General features: G+C 44.6%; 1 protein-coding gene across 6 annotated transcripts in view; it reads right to left on the bottom strand.

Annotated features, from left to right (window-relative positions):
- Nucleotides 1-981: 981 nt before the first annotated feature.
- LOC139561876 (VPS10 domain-containing receptor SorCS2-like) overlaps nucleotides 982-19,756 on the bottom strand; it is a 336,538-nt gene continuing 317,763 nt past the window's right edge. Inside the window, exons 15-27 of one of the 6 annotated variants that reach the window (XM_071379250.1) lie at nucleotides 18,420-18,540; nucleotides 18,200-18,333; nucleotides 17,627-17,755; nucleotides 17,266-17,437; nucleotides 14,703-15,023; nucleotides 14,192-14,315; nucleotides 13,483-13,595; nucleotides 13,063-13,185; nucleotides 12,849-12,948; nucleotides 12,670-12,711; nucleotides 5,239-5,341; nucleotides 4,316-4,610; nucleotides 982-4,039 (exon numbers count right to left, since the gene is read on the bottom strand). In XM_071379250.1, coding sequence (XP_071235351.1) covers nucleotides 4,361-4,610; nucleotides 5,239-5,341; nucleotides 12,670-12,711; nucleotides 12,849-12,948; nucleotides 13,063-13,185; nucleotides 13,483-13,595; nucleotides 14,192-14,315; nucleotides 14,703-15,023; nucleotides 17,266-17,437; nucleotides 17,627-17,755; nucleotides 18,200-18,333; nucleotides 18,420-18,540 — 1,732 coding nt within the window. In that variant the 3' untranslated portion in view covers nucleotides 982-4,039; nucleotides 4,316-4,360. The remainder of the gene's footprint in view (nucleotides 4,040-4,315; nucleotides 4,611-5,238; nucleotides 5,342-12,669; nucleotides 12,712-12,848; nucleotides 12,949-13,062; nucleotides 13,186-13,482; nucleotides 13,596-14,191; nucleotides 14,316-14,702; nucleotides 15,024-17,265; nucleotides 17,438-17,626; nucleotides 17,756-18,199; nucleotides 18,334-18,419; nucleotides 18,541-19,756) is intronic. The other 5 variants (XM_071379248.1, XM_071379249.1, XM_071379253.1 and 2 more) reach the window with 5 other exon arrangements.

The following is a 19,756-nucleotide window of genomic DNA, read 5'->3' as shown; positions in this document are numbered from 1 at the left end:
CCTGTTGATTGGCTCGTTTGTTCGGATTCCTCTGGATGGGTCTGAAGCAATGGGGGGCTGACAGGAGGCAATGGCTCTGAGGTTAAATTCCTGCCTTGTAACCATAAAGTTGTGGGGTCTTGACCTTTAGTGTACATTTCTGACATGTTCCACAACTGCTGATGCGCTCCAGAGGTCTAAGGCACTGCATCTCAGTGCAAGAGGCGTCACTACAGCCTCTGGTTCAAATCCAGGCTGAATCACATCACGCTGTGATTGGGAGTCCCGTAGGGTGGTACACAATTGGCCCAGCATCGCCGGGGTAGGCCGGCCGGCATTGTACCTCAGAATTTGATCTTAACCGACTTGCCTCGTTAAATAAATACAATGAGAAGTGAAGGAGTCTGGTGTAAAGTTCTTACCTTGAAGTTTTCTCCCCAGTAAGCACAGGGTTGTAGGTTCAAGCTTTTAACCAATCATCAGTTGGTCACATTCCACCAACTGCCATGACATCCAAGTGCAATACCTTGGTTCTAACCCACAACCCTGTGCCACCAACTCCTTCATACTTGAAATGCTTGTCTTCGCGTGCTTCACATCGACAGGTCTGCAAAGGCTCATTGAAGTACAAGAGATGTGGCTCAACCCCATTAACCCATCAAATCTGCTCGTTGGTGATGACGTGTTTGTCATTCACTTGATGAAACCCCTTCAGTAAAGTTTGATTTGAACATTCCAATCGATCCGTCGGGAATGCGCAAGATATTGGGAACAGCAGGATTGTTAGTTTAATTTCCATGTGTGTCATGACTAAGTGGATATTTACTGCAAGTTGGATTAGGTTTAATTAAAACCGAATTTCTCAAACCTCTCCTCTTTCTCAAACCCACAGCCATTCCATGTACTTTCTCCATTCCAGAGCTAGCATAGCTGAGTCAACTAATCATCAAGAATTTGAAGTCAAATCTTTATTGAACAGATCAAATGACGACAATAAACAAGTACAGTTAGGGGAGTGATTTATTCCAGAATGCAGCTGAAGTGCGATACACTTTCTGTTGAGGACTTCAGCACATTTTTAATTGACCCAAAAAAATCAAACCAACCCAAAAATATGAATACAACTGCGGTCAATTTCACATAGTTTGTGTCAACAACAGTGAATCTCCTTCAGAAATATGTTGGATTCTCTTGATCCCCGCAAAGGGGGGGGGGGGGAATAATAACAGACGACGTCACTAGAAAACTAAGAACAAGCCAAATATGAGCATATATATGTACAAAAGATGAAGAACAGAGAACCGAATAGAATAATCCAGTGTGGTGTACTGTCCGTATCAGATAGGCCTACATTATCATGAATGTAACTGACTCACTGAGGAGCTTGAGGTTGACTCTCAGCGTTTGTCACTAAGACGTGTGCTCTGCCTCAATCAAGACAACTCCATCATATGGCAAGATGGTACACGTCTCTCTAGACTGCACTCCTCAAGACTACATCGTTAGTGTAAATGAAACGTCTTGGGGAAATTTGCAATGTGAAGGAAAGCTACTCACTAAGGTTGACTTAACGTTTTTACAGGAATTAAACAAATGTATGCAAAATGCAACGTCTCCGTAGATACAATAGCATGAGTGCAGAAGTGAAGGGTGTCGATTTGATCATGAGATATCCTTTCCAGTTAAACAATGGATACAACAGAAAGTAGCCTACCTATAAAAGTCTATGAAACTTTGCTATACACAGAAATAATGCTGATACATGAGAAGCAAGCAATGGTAATGAGAAAGCTCCCTGTGTCATTTTACTGTGATCGGGGATTCAGTGAAGGGGGCATCCAAAAGACGACTTGCGTGTGTGTGTTTTCATATTAGTGTAAAATACTCACACTCAAGTGACTATATACAGTGGGAGGTTTTTCATATAAACATCTATGTACACAAACCAAATTATATAGGAGACCTACCACCATACCACTGCTAACTGCCTAATATAGGCTCATATAATGACAGCCACACCTTTATCTCCATGACGACGACCTTAGTCTCTGGGGAAATGAACTCACGTTGACCTCTGACCCGGGGGTATCTTGGTGGCGCGGTCAAATTGTTATTAGTAAATAAATAAATGGAGGAAATGCACAGGAAATGTCATAGAGCAGAGGAGTCTGCGTCTTTTTAGGCACGGTGGGACAAACAATGACTTTTTTTTTAACCAGGGACGTGACATGCTGTAGTTTTGCTAAAATATCAAACACCATACTCACTCCTTTAACCTCACCTAGTGATCAAGTACCGTAAAACATAAAAAATACAAATATTTCATTATTAGAGAGCATGTTATACATTGCTGTATGATGAAAGAAGACCGTTTAAACAAGGGATTGTATGTAAATAATGGTGAATGAATGAGGATTTTCCCACATGCTTCACGTTAGCTCGACTCTTTAATACCTGTATCTGGGATTTATAAACAGTGCAACACCACCCCCTAGTGTCTATTTGGGTAATTGCATTCTTTTCACGAACGCAACCCTGCCTCAGTTCAGACCAATGATTTATATATACACTAGATGACTATTTCGGGGGCGCTGTGTTGACGCCACTGTGCCTCCATCTTGGCACTCCCCCACCGGTGTCAAAAATATTTTGGAAGCTATAGAAATCCATTTATTAATGTCTACATTAGTTTTTGCCAGACGTATTCTATTCCAGACACCTTAAAGCATACTTTTAAATTATATTATGTGAGCTAAACATTCAAATATATATAAATATATAAACATTTCCTTTAAAGTATATATCTTTTTTTGTTACTAAATGTTACTTTCCCCTCTACAACAAAAAAAATACTTAAATACATGTAATTTTGTCCTTGAAACATTTAATTGAGATACTGTAGAATTGCATTAATTCCTATGGAGGACTGCTCCTACTGGGGGAGTGCCAATATGGCCGACCGGTGGCGTCAAAGCCTCTCAATGGCCAATACATTGCACCAGCAATCCAGGGTTTATGTACATTATTGGTGCAGACTGCTCCCTTTCAACACCCTATCCTTCATATAACAACCCTGCAGATTTAAAGGGGGCATTTCATCTAATTCTTTCCTGAGAAAGAGTATTATTGCATTTAAGTGAGAGAGAAAAACAGAGATGGCGTCAATTATAAATTATGGGATAGTTAAAAAAAAATAAAAAATAAAAGATTATCCTAAAAACCTTCTCTTCATTTTGTAGGATCCCCCAGAGTTGTAACAAAGCTATTAACATATTTACCGCTCTTTTCTCCACTACTAAACCACAGTACCCAAACTGTGTGTGAGAGTACTTTTCACGGCTATGGCCTGGTCATTGCATGGCTCTGTTTTGGTCATATTGTGTACCCCGCTATCCTTCTTCTACTAGTGTACTATGATATCTGGGAACTACCTAGTGTGTAAAAACAGTCAGTGAAAAGATGGGTCTTACAGTACAGAGCGTTTTAAATTGCAGGCCAGTGGGTGGGGCGTCCTCTCTGTGATGTCACCGGAACTGTCCATCCTCACTGGGTGGCGTCCAATCAGTCTCTGCGGGGTTTAACCAATGAGAACACACCGAGCAAACACGACACAGGGTGCAAAGGACACTGGGTGCAAAGAACACTGGGTAAAAAGCAGAGTTGGCCCACACCCCTGATGTTACAGTAACGCAGTGGAGGGAGGGATAGAGGGATTGAGGGAGAAGCAGAACGGAGGATACAGTAAGTGTCCCTCTGTTCCAGTGGGAAGAGCGAGAGCCGTAACAAGGGAGCGAGGGCCCATGGAGAGGAAGAGGAGAGAGAGAGTACTGCTAGACTGTAGTACTATGGTGGTTTCTCTTCCTCTGTAAGGGGAGTGGTGGATTGGTTGGTCAGACAGAGAGACAGAGAAGGAAGGCAGAGTAGAGTTCCCTGTGCTCGTTAGCATGGCTAGCTCTTTAGCATGGCTAGCTGGTTAGTGTGTCCGTGTTCAGCCATCAGCTGGTCAGGTAGCTGTGCAGCTCTCTGGAGTTGATGCTCAGCACCACGCCCGAGTGGTTACCTAGCAACAAGGAGAGAGAATAAGTGGGTGAGACTCGTGCAGAGGGTCAGTTGGTTTTAAAAGGGAAAATCCCACATGCTTCTTTATCTTGCAACATTAAAGCACAATATCCTTGATCGTTTCAAGGGTCATCTTTTAAAAAGTAACTATTTTATTAATATTTCCAATTTATATAAGTATTACAATGCCTAAATTAACCTTTAATTCACAATATTGTTCTGGAGTTAGTAGCATTAGATTTTAAAAAAAAATTATACTTTTGCAAATAACTAATACCTTGCGTTAGCTGCATGGGCTTGTGAGTAGTGGCAGGCTGTTCTGTTAGTAGTAGGGATTAGTCCTTATAAGGGAACGGAAGGCGGGGCTACCTCCTGCGTTACCTAGAGTCTGCGAGTCCAGATCGTCGTCGATAAACTCCTCCCCCTGGATGATGTGCTGCGTGTCCTCGCTGTGATTGACAGGGCTGGTCATCTCCTGCTCCTTCTCATTGTGCATCTGGGCGTACACATTCCGGCCAGGCAGCTTTCTGAAAAATAGTGGAGGATAGGCATCCTCAGTCCTAAGCCAAGGACTGTGGGATTTGTAGTTTTGATGAGAGGCTGTGGTTGTAGTTCATGTTAATGAGTGACAGGTTGAGGACTTTGTGCGTAGGATGCAAAGGAAGTGCCATTGGTGTGACTCGTGAAAAGACGACAAGTCATGCGCAACATATTTCATTCATCTACATTCTAGATTCATCGAGTACGTGCATTTATGTATTCTAGTATATCTATATTGATTCAGTAATGTATTCACCTACTGTATCTTCATACGTGCAGTTGTGTTTTCATCTGTGGTCATGCAATGCTTCAGAGGATGGCTGATTCTGATGGTTGGAGCATGGTCCATGCAACACCAGCATTGAGGGTTTGATTCCCACATGGGCAACATGCAGTATATTGACTACGTCACGATAGGTAAAAGCGTATACCAACGGACATTATTGTTTTAGCTCCAGGAGTTTTTCCTGAACACATGCTCTAGGCCAGGGATCATGAACTAGATTCAGCCGGGGGGGAGGGGGGGGGGGCGATTTTTCTTGAGCGGATGATCAGGGGGGCGGGAACATAATTACAAATCATTTGTACACTGCAGAATCTTAACTATGTGTGTCTAGTGCCCAGTGAATATCGGATATATGTGAAGTCTATCATACCCACCTCTTGAACTTGTAGAGGATGAAGGATCCAGTAGCGATGACGCTGATGAGGAAGATGACAACCAGAGCCCAGACACCTGGTCCTGCCACTCCACCCTGAGAACCTGCAGGGGGAACAATACACACACATTATGATATGGCACATACACACACTGCACACAAGGATAGACAACACACATCAGATGGGAAATAAACAGTACACACACACACCTGCTATGGATGTGGCCAACTAAGACACTGAAACAAGAGTATAGCTGGCACGTCACAATAAACCCAACAGAATATATACACATCTCACTGCAAACAGTCCATTCCACGCCGCTTCCATAAACACCACACACAGTGTTTAACACACACACACACACGCAAACTGTGCAAGAAAATATAGAGTAAGTTTAAAAGCAAATGGAATAGATTAGACATAATTCGGACATATTGTTTACCTATGCAGATATTGCGAAAATACACGATATATACAAAAGTATGTGGACACCCCTTCAAATTAGTGGATTCGGCTATTTCAGCCACACCTGTTGCTGACAGGTGTATAAAAGCCACGCAACCTCCATATGCAAACATTGGCAGTAGAAAGGACTTACTGAAGAGCTCAGTGACTTTCAACATGACACCGTCATAGGATGCTACCTTTCCAACAAGTCAGTTCGTCAAATTTCTGCCCTGCTTCATGAAATGGGTTTCCATGGCCAAGCAGCCATTGGACTCTGGAACAGTGGAAACGCATTCTCTGGAATGATGAATCACGCTTTACCATCTGGCAGTCCAACGGACGAATCTGGGTTTGGCGGATTCCAGGAGAACGCTACCTGCCCGAATGCATAGTGCCAACTGTAAAGTTTGGTGGAGGAGGAATAATGGTCTGGGGCTGTTTTCATGGTTTGGACATGGCCCCTTACTTCCAGTGAAGGGAAATCTTAACGCTACAGCATACAATGACGTTCTATATGATTCTGTGCTTCCAACTTTGTGGCAACAGTTTGGGGAAGGCCCTTTCCTTGTTACAGCATGACAATGCCCCCATTCACAAAACAAGGTACATACAGAAATGGTTTGTCGACATCGGTGTGGAACATCTTGACTGGCCTGCACAGAGCCCTGACCTCAACCCTATCGAACACCTTTGGGATGAATTGGAACGCCGACTATGAACCAGGCCTAATTGCTTAACATCAGTGCCCGACCTCACTAATGCTCTTGTGGCTGAATGGAAGCAAGTCCACACAGCAATGTTCCAACGTCTATACTGAAGAAAAATATAAAGTGAGTATGCAGGCCGTGGAACATTTAGGAAATTTTCAGCTTCCAGGAATTGTGTACAGATCCTTGTGCATTATCATGCATTATCATGCTGAAACATGAGGTGATGGCGGCGGACGAATGGCACGACAATTGTCACACCCTGATCTGTTTCACCTGTCTTTGTGCTTGTCTCCACCCCCAACCAGGTGTCTCCCATCTCCCCTCATTATCCCCTGCTTATTTATACCGGCGTATTGTCTTTTGTCTTTTGCTAGTTTGTCTTGTCCTGTCAAGTCCTGTGTTCCTGTGTTTCCGTCTTCCCAGTTCTGACCTTGCTGCCTGTCCTGACCTTGATCCTGCCTGCCGTCCTGTACCTGCCTGACTCTGATTTGGATTACAACTCTTTGTCTCCTCCCAAGGAGCCACCATTGGAAGACACAAGGAGTTACTGCAAAGCCTTATGGAGGGACTCCATACCCTGGCAGAACGCCATGACCATGCATTCAATATATTCCGCAGATTCCCTACTAGGCAGCAAGCCACAACAGTAATTCCCCAGACTCTCAGCAACCCCGCCAGCAGCGACGCTTCTTCCCAGCCTACCCCGGTGTCCCGAGAACCTCGCTTACCTCCTCCGGAGTGCTACCCTGGAGATTCTGGAACCTGCCGGGCTTTTCTCTCCCAGTGCTCCCTCATATTCGAGCTGCAGCCTTCTTCTTTCCCCTCGGACCACTCGAAGATAGCATACCTCATAACGCTGATGTCCGGGAGGGCACTTGCCTGGGCTACGGCGGTGTGGGAGCAACAGTCCACCGTTTGCCTCAGTCTTGAGGAGTTTGTGGCGGAGGTACGAAAAGTGTTTGATTTTCCGTTGTCCGGGAGAGAGGCTGCTCATAAGCTGCTCCAACTACGTCAAGACTCCCGTAGTGTGGTGGATTTTCACACGTTGGTAGCTGAGAGTGCCCGGAAGCCCTTTTCGACACATTGCTTCACGTATTATCGGAGGAGGTTAGAGCGAGCTCGCAGCCCGGGAGCTTCCCATGGACCTCGACTCCCTCATCGCCTTGACCTTACGGATCAATGGGCGGCTACAGGAATGTAGGAGGGAGAGGAGATTTGTTCCCGGTCACACTCGCTCATCCACTGCTCACACCTCGCCTCCGCGGAATCCCAGAAGTTCCCGACGTACACCTTCCCGACGTCCCCGAGTGCCCGAATCACTGAGGGCGGTTGACTCACCTCCTCCAGAGACCAAGCTACTGGGAAGGGCTACATTTTCTCCGGATGAACATTTACTCAGGTTTAGCACCAGGATTTGTCTGTATTGAGGGACTACAGGACATTATATTTCCACCTGTCCATTAAAAAGACCAGGCTCCCCAGTAGGTATGGGTACTCTGATGAGCCGTACAGGGATTTTCCAATCTCCCATTACTCGTATCCCTTTCCATGCCACTCTGTTGTGGGTTGACCAGGCCAAATCTTTTCGGGTGCTCATTGACTCTATGGCTGACGAGAGCTTTATCGACGCTATCTTGGTGTCGGAACTGGGAATCTCCACTCAACCCCTCTCCATTCCCATGTACGTCAGAGTGCTGGATGGGCTCTCTATTGGTAATACGTTTCCTATCAACCTACAAGTATCAGGAAATCACAGTGAGTGTATGTAGTTCCTGCTCATAGAATTTCCCCATGTACCCGTGGTTTTGGGGTATTCATGGTTCCAGAAGCAGCATCCCATGATTGACTGGGCTGCTGGTTCTATCGTGGGTTGGACCCCGATCTGCCATGTGCAGTGTCTTAAGTCAGCACAGCCTGCCCCGGGACATCTTCCTGCAGGCTTGGGAGAAGCCTCAGATCTCTCTGCCATTCCCGCGGAGTACCTGGACCTCCAAGAGGTCTTCAACAAGGCCAGCACTACGTCTCTCCCTCCGCATCGACCCTACGACTGCGCCATTGACCTTCTCCCGGGCACTATACCACCTCGGGAGCGGCTTACTCCCTGTCGTGTCCGGAAACCAAGGCTATGGAGGAGTATATTGAGAACTCTCTCGCTGCAGGGAATGTTCGTCCATCTGCCTCTCCCGCCAGCGCAGGGTTCTTCTTTGTGGAGAAGGACAAAACCCTGCGCCTGTGTATCGACTACCGGTTAAAAAACGTTACCCTCTACCACTCATCTCCTCGGCTTTCGAACCTCTTAAGGGAGCGACCATCTTCTCTAAGTTGTACCTTCGGAATGCCTACCATCTGGATACGGGAAGGAGACAAGTGAAAGACAGCCTTTAACCTTTTTGGCTAGGGGGCAGTATTTGGAATTTCGGATGACTGACGTGCCCAAAGTAATCTGCCTGTTACTCAGGCCCAGAAGCTAGGATATGCATATAATTGGAAGCATTGGATAGAAAACACTCTGAAGTAAAACTGTTAAAAATAATGTCTGTGTATAACAGAACTGATATGGCAGGCGAAACCCCAAGGAAAATCCAGCCTGGAAATTCAATTTTTTTGATGTGAGTGGTTTTCCATTGAAAGCCTATTGACTATATAGGGGTTTAGTGCCCAGATTGCAGTTCCTATGCCTTCCACTAGATGTCAACAGTCTTTAGACATGGTTTCAGGCTTGTTTTCTTTTTAAACGACGGAATATGGAATATTCAGTACTATGCAGTACTGGTTTGCACGCGTGACTGTGTGCACGCTTTTCGTTCTTTTTCCTTTCTTTTGAATACGCTATTGTCCGGTTGAAATGTTATCGAATATTTAGATAATTGACAGCCTGACGATTAATTATAAACATCGTTTGACATGTTTCGGCGAACACTACTGGTACAATTAGGATGTATTCGTCTGCATGTTTTGACTGCCTTTGAGCCAGTAGATTACTGAACAAAAAGCGCCAACAAAACTGAGTTTTTGGGATATAAAGAGGGACTTTATCGAACAAAACGTCCATTTATTGTGTAGCTGGGACCCTTTGGATTGCCAACAGAGGAAGATCTTCTAAGGTAAGTGATTTATTTTATCGCTATTTCTGACTTTCGTGACGCTTTTGTAAGCGGGGCGCTGTCCTCAGATAATCGCTTGGCATGCTTTCGCCGTAAAGCCTTTTTGAAATCTGACAAAGCGGCTGGATTAACAAGAAGTTAATCTTTTAACCGATGTATAACACTTGTATTTTCATGAATGTTTATTATTACTATTTTTGTAATTTGAATTTGGCTCTCTGCAATTTCACCGGATGTTGTCGAGGTGGGACGCTAGCGTCCCGATGAGCCGAAAGAAGTTAATCCATTCGGAACCGTCCCATCGATGCCTTGGATGTCGGAGTGGGGGCCGTCCTGACCCAGCGTTCTGCCCAGGACCAAAAGCTGCACCCCTGCGCTTTTCTCTCTTATCATCTTACCCATGTTGAGAGGAACTATGATGTGGGAAATCGAGAACTAATCACCGTCAAGATGGCGTTGGAGGAGTGGAGACACTGGTCAGAGGGGGCGGAACACCCATTCTTAGTGTGGACTGACCATAAGAACCTGGAATATCTTCGCACTGCCAAGCGCCTCAACTCTAGGCAGGCTCGTTGGGCCCTGTTATTCACCCGTTTCAATTTCACTCTCTCCTACCGCCCGGGGTCCAAGAATGTGAAGCCTGACACACTCTCAGATTTGTATAGCCCCCGCTGCTACTCAGTCTGACCCTGAGACCATCCTCCCTACTTCCTGTCTAGTGGCTGCCCTCGTCAAGGGGTTTTGAGAGCCTGGTCCTTAAGGCTCAACGTTCCCAACTGTCCGGCTAACTGGATGTTTGTCCCGGACTCTGCCCGTTCCCCGTTCCTGGAATGGGCACATTCCTCAAGACTGACCTGCCATCCAGGTTCCAGTCAGACCCTGGCTTTCATCCAACGACACTTTTGGTGGCCTTCCATGGTTCCTGATGTCTCCTCATCCGTCGCCGCCTGCTCTGTGTGTGCAAGCTCAGGCTGGCCTTCAACGACTCCCTGTTCCTCACCGCCCTGGTCCCATATATCCATGAACTTTGTTCCTGGTCTTCCTCTGTCAGATAGCAACACAACCTATCCACCACTGTCTGGATCGTGTTCTAAAGGCGCCCATTTCATTCCCCTTCCTAAGTTACCCTCAGCCAAGGATCAAGCTCAGATCATGGAGCAGCACGTCTTCCGGATCCATGGACTTCCGGTTGACATGGTCTCCGAACGTGGTCCTCAGTTCTTGTCCCAGTTCTGGAAGGTGTTCTTCACCCTCATTGGGCCGTCGGCCAGCCTGTCTTCTGGTTTTCACCCCCAATCTAAGTGCCAGTAATAACTTCCATTAATAAAGTATAACCTTTAATATGATTATAGTATTACCATACTAAGTGGATTGTACAACCCAGAATGAAGGGTTGGAAATTAAGAAGTGTCTGTTTTTTTCCTCCCTGTTGTCACGCCCTGACCATAGAGAACCCCGAGTAGCTGCAATTTGGCAGTATGCCCAGACCTTCTTTTGAGAACGAACTAAAGATATCTCAGTTTCAAGGTCTCAGCTTGGAGCGAAGACGCCTCATGAGGTATTGGTCCGTCACATGTTATGAGCCAGTATTGGTCAGTCACATGAATGAAACAAAACTGTAATGATGAATTAATTATGCTAAATCATGCAAATATACAGTACCTTGTCTGTGTATAGCCATATATAAAGACAACTGCTGGGACTGCCCAGACGGAGCTTCTGACAGACATTCACTATGGTGCATTAGGTCTGTTGGAACCTCTCCAGCGCGCCGACAAATAAACAATGATTAATTCAAGATTGACTTTGAGTGTCCCTGTGTAAGAATTTCCACGATAACGTCTTGCTGACATCGGCTACCGAGAGCGTGATCACACAGTCGTCCGGAACGGCTGGTGCTCTCCGATCTCCCCTCATTATCTCGTGTATTTAGACCTGCTTATTCTGTTTGTCTGTTGCCAGTTCGTCTTGTCCCGTCAAGTCCTAACAGCGTGTTCCCGTGTTTCCTGTGCTCTAGTTTTTGTTTTTCTTAGTCTTCCCATTTCTGACCTTTCTGCCTGTCCTGACCTTGATGCTGCCTGCCTTCCTGTACCTGCCTGACTCTGATTTAGATTATGACTCTTGGCCTGCCTTAACTTACTTTTTGCCTGACCCTTGTTCTATAATGAACACTGAGACTCGTGCTATCCGCCTCCTGTGTCTGCATCTGGGTCTTAGCCTGAGCCTTGATAACAATTGGTCTCAGGATCTCGTCACGGTATCTCTGTGCATTCAAAGTGCCATTGATAAAATGCAATTGTGTTCGTTGTGAGTAGCTTATGCATGTCCATACCATAACCCCACCGCCATCACGGGGCACTCTGTTCACAACGTTGGCATCAGCAAACCGCTCGCCCATACGATGCCACACACGCGGTCTGCAGTTGTGAGGCCGGTTGACGTACTGCCAAATTCTCTAAAATGACGTTGGAGGCGGCTTATGGTAGAGAAATGAGCATTCAATTATCTGGCAACAGCTCTGGTGGACATTCCTGCAGTCTGCATGCCAATTGCACACTCCCTCAACATTTGAGACATTTGTGGCATTGTGTTGTGTGACAAAACTGCATATTTTAGAGTGGGCTTTTATTGTCCCCCAGCACAAGGTGCACCTGTGTAATGATCATCAACTTCCTGATATGCCACACCTGTCAGGTGGATGACAAAGGAGAAATGCTCACTAACAGGGAGGTAAACAAATTTGTGCACAGAATTTGAGAGAAATAAGATTTATGTACTTATGAAAAATTTCCGGGATCTTTTATTTCAGTTCATGAAACATGGGACCAACACTTTACATGTTGCGTTTGTATTGTTGGTCAGTGGAGTAGAAAGCCTTCCCATAAGAGTGGAGACTGTTATAGCAACAAAGGGGGGACCAACTCCATATTAAAGCCCATGATTTTGGAATGAGATGAGCAGGTGTCCACATACTTTTGGTCATGTAGTGTATCTAACAGTTTAGCAATTTAGTAGGTAAGAAATGAGGGAATTAACACTGAAAGCAGAGCAGAGAGAAGGTAACAAAAACAGAAGCCCAATCAGATTTGAGGAGATCAAAAGGAAATAGACTCCTTTTGAGAAAGCAGGAAGAAAAGCTAATAAAAGATTGTGTGGGGCGACTAACGCACCGATCTCCGTCGCTCTCGTGGACGAGTCATTAGCTACTAGTCCTTGGAAATAGATTGATAAAAACTAAATTATCGATTCAAAGTCAACATTACACCAAATAATTATTGGAGAACATATCTATTATAAAATCCTATTTACAACATCACAAGGACATGATTACAGTAATGGGAATGGTTACCTGCGTTAGGGTCAGCTAAGGTCACCAACACCTGTAGACCTCCTCGTACGATGAAGCTAACGTTGTTCTCATTGAAGGCCTGCTTAATGGCAGGAATACGCTGTGGAAAAAAATATGAAACACAACCATAAAATTCACACAATTCAATTTCTACCAATATGAATGAGTCCAACAATGCCAATTAGTTAGGTAGTGTGTGTGTTTGATGGTGTACCTTATCCACAAATACACTCCTCTTAGCAGGCTTGCTCTCTGGTGGGAGAATGTACAGCTCGGCTGTGGTGGGCAGGCCCGGCTTCACCATGGTTACCAGGGACTCCTGGGGGATACCTGTGATCTGGGGGTCAAAGGTCATGGTCCGAAACGACATCTTCAACTTATGGGACATGTATCCCATATTTTTACGACCATGTTTCTACGACATGAGCATTTAAAAAATTCAGGTAGTCCCTCCATCGCCAAATGTTTTCTCCCGTTTCATAACTATACTGAACGTGCCTGTCATGTCTATATCATAATTTAACCAAACATATTGAGGCCAATGCAGATGCTATCATTATGTATCCTAAGGAATAGACTGGTCCTGTTATGTTATAGCATCAGGTCATGTATGGGGTGAGTACAGTAGACCCACTTTGGCCAGAATCCTGGTGACCACCTGACCCACGTCCTCCCTCCACTCTGGGATGTTGGGGTTGAGGAGGTCCAGGTTACTGCTGAAGGCCAGAGGGATGACCTGGAAAAGGTCTGGGATTGGACAGAACACACGGGAAGTTGGCAGCATTTTGGGTTACGGCATTCAGGTGAACAAAAATCTCAATTTTAATTATACCCTATCCATTTCTATCATTAAGATGATTTAGAATAAGTCAACAGTTTCTCACAATCCTACATTCTGCAGTATGTTTATTCTGTATCATCAGTTCTCTAGGGGTAAGATATTACAGCACAGTTCTGCTCAGTTAGCATTCTCTCATGAATAAATTAAACTCATCTAGATTTGTTAAGATGACATCATTATCCGTGACACAGTTACACAATAGCAACACATGAGGTCATGGAGAACACCAGGGACACAGTTACACAACAGCAACGCATGAGGTCATGTAGAACACCAGGGACAGAGTTACACAACAGCAACGCATGAGGTCATGGAGAACACCAGGGACACAGTTACACAACAGCAACGCATGAGGTCATGGAAAACACCAGGGACACAACCAAACAACTATAGCTATATCATCTATAATAAAACTATTGCCTCATACGATAACATCAGAAATAGTTGATGTACAGCACACAAATAACGTCATATATAAGTATTCATGCCCCCTCTCTCTTACCGTAGATGCGGACTGTCTTGGTGTCCTGCACCATGGAGCGTCCATTAGAGGCCTGGACAGTGACAGACACCTCTCCTTCCTCAGGGAACCGCGTTATCAGACTATTCTCCAGGGACAGCTTGGGCTACATGGAGACACACAGTGAATGTATTCATTCATCAATTCACCAAATCATTTAGAAACTCTCAGCATTAGCTTTAGCACTGTTAGCATCACACAAAGACAGTGGGTTGCATATGGCTCAGATCACCTTTTGAACATTAGTTTCCATAAATCTGCATTTAAAGTGTATTACCTGTGGGTTGTGTGTGTGTCAGTGTCAGAGGAAGCTGGTGGGAGGAGCTATAGGAGGAAGGGCTCACTGTAATGGCTGGATTGGATTGATGGAACGGAGTCAAACATGTGGTTTCCATATGTTTGATTTGTTTGACTCCGTTCCATTCCAGTCATTACAATGAGCCCATCCTCCTTAAGCTCATCCCACCAGCTTCCTCTGGTCAGTATACATTACCTGTAGGTTGTCTCCTATCCACCAGTAGAAGACAGTCAGGTTGGCCTCTGAAGGAAGCACCACAGCTGTCAGGTTGACTTCCTGGTTAACCCCGGCAATGGGAACTACTTCCAGGTGAACTTCCTGTAGAGGGGCTGTGACCTGGATGTACATGGTGGCCTGGTCGTGTCCGGCCATGTTCTCGGCCTTGACGGTGACACGGTAGACCCCCAGCTGTTCGTAGCGGTGCTGGATGGGCTCGTCTGTCACCGTCAGGTTCTGGTAGATGGCCCTCACCCCGTCACCCAGGTCCACCTGGTACTTAGTGTTGCTGGTGTCACCCTGGGTGAGGGAGGAGGTACAGGAGGAGAACGTCACTGAATTGGGCTGATAAATGGGATAAACGAATACTCTATATTACAAGTCAAACTCCTTCCACGGTGGGCCGAGTGTCTGCATGTTTTTGCTGGACTTGATTGATGAATTAAGGTCACTGATTAGTAAGGGACTCCCGTCACCTGGTTGTCGAGGCCTTAATTGAAAGGAAAAACCCAAAACCACAGCCCTATATACTACGAATGTAGTTCGAGGCAATAGCGAAGTAACTTTGGTCAACTCTGAGTTCAAGTTGAGATAACCGGTACCACGAGAGTGCCTCACCGTTTAGCCAGGTACATTTCTATGGCAACGAACCCTTCAGATTTAACCTGCTCCGGTACAGGCCAACTCAGAGTTAACCTGAATTAAGTGTCTGAGCTGCGAGTTGAGGACCAATGAAATCAGATTCCCTCCCTCTCGCAAAAAGATTGCTTCATCATCCACTTCATTTGAGGAAGACAGCTGCATAAACATTTTATTAATATTATGGATTTTAAACATTTATGTACATATAAGTGTCTTATATCGGCTGAAAGCTTAAATTCTTGTTAATCTAATTGCACTGTCCTGATTTACAGTATCTATTACAGCGCAAACATGCCATGCAATTGTCTGAGGACGGCACCCTACATCAAAATATTTTTCCACCGGCACAGGTTTCATACATTCACAAATAACGATGAAATATTCACTTACTTTTTGAAAATCTTCCTCTGATTTGTCAACCAAACGGTCCCAGCTATAACATGTAGTATCGTTTTGCTAGATAAAATCCTTCTTTATATCCCTAAAAGTATTTTTAGTTGGCGCCATCGATATGAGTAATCCACTCATTCAACATGCAGAGAAAGGAATCCGAAAATCTACCCCTAAACTTTGTTTCAACAAGTCAAAATACATTTCTATTTACTCCTCAGATACCCTAAAATGTAATCAAACTATAATATTTCTAACGGAAAGAAGTATGTTCAATAGGAAACCAATTTTAGCAGGTGCGTAATGTCTTCATAGCGTGCGCAAACAGGAATTTCCAAGACTGTGTCCTTCTGCTAAAACTGATATTTCGTATTCTTTTTTGAAGTTACAAACCTGAAACCTTGAACATAGACTGATGACACCCTGTGGAAGCCATAGGAATTGCACCCAGGGAGCTAATTCTCAATATGACCTTACTCTTGCATTTCTAAGAGGAGGGTCTCTCTCTCCAAAATATTCCAGTTGGTTTTTCTTTGGATTTTCTCCTACCATATCTATTGTGTTAAATTATCCTACATTATTTTAACATTTCTACAAACTTGAACGTGTTTTTTTTCCAATGGTACCAATTATATGCATACCCTGGCTTCAGGGCCTGAGCTACAGGCAGTTTACTTTGGGCACGTCATTCAGACAGGAAGTGGAGAAAAAAGGGGCCTAGCCCTAAGAGGTAAAACAATAGTAATACCTATCACATTACACATTTAGTCATGTTAAATGCATTTCAAACCTCACGCACAGGAAAACTTTTTTATGACTTAATCAAATAATTTTATCAATAGGTGTGGGAAAAAAGGTACTCGTGCATTGATATATCCACACCAAAGTAATAAAATAAAGATGGCACTAAAAGTCTATTTCACACGACATCCTGATGAATTTCCAAGGTAACTTTTCTTTCATTTTGATTCCAGCACAATTTTTTTTTGAAATGGCATTGACTTGCACATGGACTGATGTTTCAGCATTGTCTCAATGAAGAGTTCGGCGATTGACTACCCTCGTGCGACATGCAAACGCAGTTACAAGCCTGCTAGAGTTAGAGGTAGGCGGACAAGCACTATTCACCATTGTAGTTTGGATGAAGCCTGAGCCGGAATGTGAAGCTACCTGAAGCTGGCGAGCTTTAGAAAAACCTGAGTAGAACTAGCTTGCTTTGGTAGTATACCCCTCTGCAGACATTAGGCCCTCCATGGAATGAGTTTGACACTGCTCTATTTCAACAAGTGTATTTGGTAGGTTGTGGTTATAACTTCTGTCTAATGTGAGTCGTCTTGAACTTGCATTCGGAAAACAGGGGTTATTTCATAGCTAGCTATTATCACAATCACACAGACAAAGACACAGAAACGCACACATTTACTCTGAACAGCCACACACAACTACCGCACCCCCATGGTTTTTTGAGACTCCCTACACTGCTCTAAATTTTGATTTAAGTAATCCGTACCTGTTCCTGGTGGACGATGAAGGTGATGTCATCACCAGGCGCCATAGCCAGCATCTGCCCCTTTATACCCAGCTGGAGGCCTCTGGGAGGCAGCAGAGGACAGGTGTGCTGCTTGGCGCTCTGCTGCTTGTTCACTCCCCCCTCACACATGTTGGACACAACCTTCCTGTACCTGCAACACAGCACAGGACCGTACCAATGTCAGAAAACAGGGGGACTTGTGATGGGTCAGGTGTAGTTTGGGGAAGGCATAGAGACTGGAGAACTAACAGAATCATCTTTTAATGAGATGGGAGAGTGGTGAGAGGCAGCATGTTTGGGTGTGTGTATATGTGTGTTTGTGCATTCTATTATCCCTCACCCTGTGCTGGACTCGAAGTCGTGTCCCAGATGGCAGTCGTCAGGTGGCGAGTCTGGGTCGTGCCAGAAGTCAGCAAAGCATCTATCTCCCTCGGTCTTCAGGCTCTGGGCACGCTCAAACCCATAGTCACTAAACACACAGAGGAAGAGGAGAATGTTACCCCCTAGGCACTGATCTACGATCATTTTTTGTGTTTCTCCCACTAATGGTTAAGGTTAGGATTGGAAGAGGGGAAAACATATCCTAGAACAGTGCCTAAGGGTAAGTTCCATCTAGGGTGCAGACAAAGGGCAAGGTCAAAGAGCAAATACAGTTCATGACCTCAACGAGCGATAGACACCAACAACAAAGACGCCAACAGGCTTCACATAATAGGATCAATATCAATCGCCTAGAGTCTACAAAAAAGCGTAGGGTCAATGTCATTCTTATCATCTTATCAAGAACGGTGTTGTAAATTAAAGAGGATCCTCATTGAAAATGCTTGTATTGGATTTTCAATTCATCTCCTGAATACAAAAGGAATCAAATTCTATTGCATTAGAGTGTTCTGGCTTTGCTGTGGTGTCTCACCAGTTGAAGTCTTTCTCGGAGCACTGGCAGGTCTTGGTAGTGAGGGCGGAGGTGTAGCTCTTCCCCTTGATGCAGAATGCGGTGTCCTTCCTCTTCCTGAAACTCCTCTCCTGACCCATGATGCACTTCTCTCCCTGATTGCGGGCCAAAAGTATACATTAGCTGATTGTAAAAGTGTAGGATAATTACAATGACATGGGAATGTGTGTGTGTTGGGTACCTTCAGGTCAGTGAGTTTCCAGGAGTCGTAGTCGGCCTCGGTACACTGTCTGGGGAATGACTGTCTGAAGTCCACCTTGACAAGCTCCCAGTCTGACCGGTAACTGATGTGACCAAACACCCTGCAGAGAGATATAAGGGGGAGAGAGATACATTTATAATGTCACATGCACAGTAATCAATATCAAAGTAGTATAACAAAAAAATATAAATAATAATGATATATAAATAAATATAAATATATATACACTACCGGTCAAAAGTTTTAGAACACCTACTCATTCAAGGGTTTTTCTTTATTTTTACTATTTTCTACATTGTAGAATAATAGTGAAGACATCAAAACTATGAAATAACACATGGAATCATGTAGTAACCAAAAAAGTGTTAAACAAATCTAAATATATGTTATATTTGAGATTCTTCAAATAGCCACCCTTTGCCTTGATGACAGCTTTGCACAATAATAAGCAAAGAGCAACAACAGTCCATCATTACTTTAAGACATAAAGGTCCGTCAATACGGAACATTTCAAGAACTTTGAAAGTTTCTTCAAGTGCAGTCGCAAAAACCATCAAGCGCTATGATGAAACTGGCTCTCATGAGGACCGCCACAGGAATGGAAGACCCAGAATTACCTCTGCTGCAGAGGACAAGTTCATTAGAGTTACCAGCCTCAGAAATTGCAGCCCAAATAAATGCTTCACAGAGTTCAAGTAACAGACACATCTCAACATCAACTGTTCAGAGGAGACTACGTGAATCAGGCCTTCAATTGCTGCAAAGTGTCACGTGTGCTCCCTCTCCGGGCCTCTAGGTCACCAGGCTGCTCGTTAGGGCGCATACCATCACCTCCTTGATTACTGCCCTTTATATGTCACTCCCTTTGGTTTCTTCCCAAGTCATTATTGTTGCTGTTTCATGTCAGTGCGCTGTTTGTGTTTCTTGTTTTGTTCATTTATTTATTAAATGTACTCACTCCCTGAACTTGCTTCCCGACTCTCAGCATACATCGTTACACAAAGAAACCACTACTAAAGGGCACAGGCCTCGGTGTAACAGGCCTTAGGCTCACAGTACGGACATTGCAATTTATTGCCATGGCCACATCTGCAGTCGTCATGCCTCCTTGCAGCATGCCTAAGGCACATTCACGCAGATGAGCAGGGACCCTGGGCATCTTTCTTTTGGTATTTTTCCAGAGTCAGTCGAAATGCCTCTTTAGTGTCCTAAGTTTTCATAACTGTGACCTTAATTGCCTACCGTCTTGTAAGGTGTTAGTGTCTTAATGACCGTTCCACAGGTGCATGTTCATTAATTGTTTATGGGTCATTGAA

The sequence above is a fragment of the Salvelinus alpinus genome, chromosome 31 (assembly GCF_045679555.1).
Source record: "Salvelinus alpinus chromosome 31, SLU_Salpinus.1, whole genome shotgun sequence".
NCBI lineage: Eukaryota > Metazoa > Chordata > Actinopteri > Salmoniformes > Salmonidae > Salvelinus > Salvelinus alpinus.
Note: the sequence above shows the minus strand (reverse complement) of the source record. Positions and strands in the feature narration are given on the sequence as shown.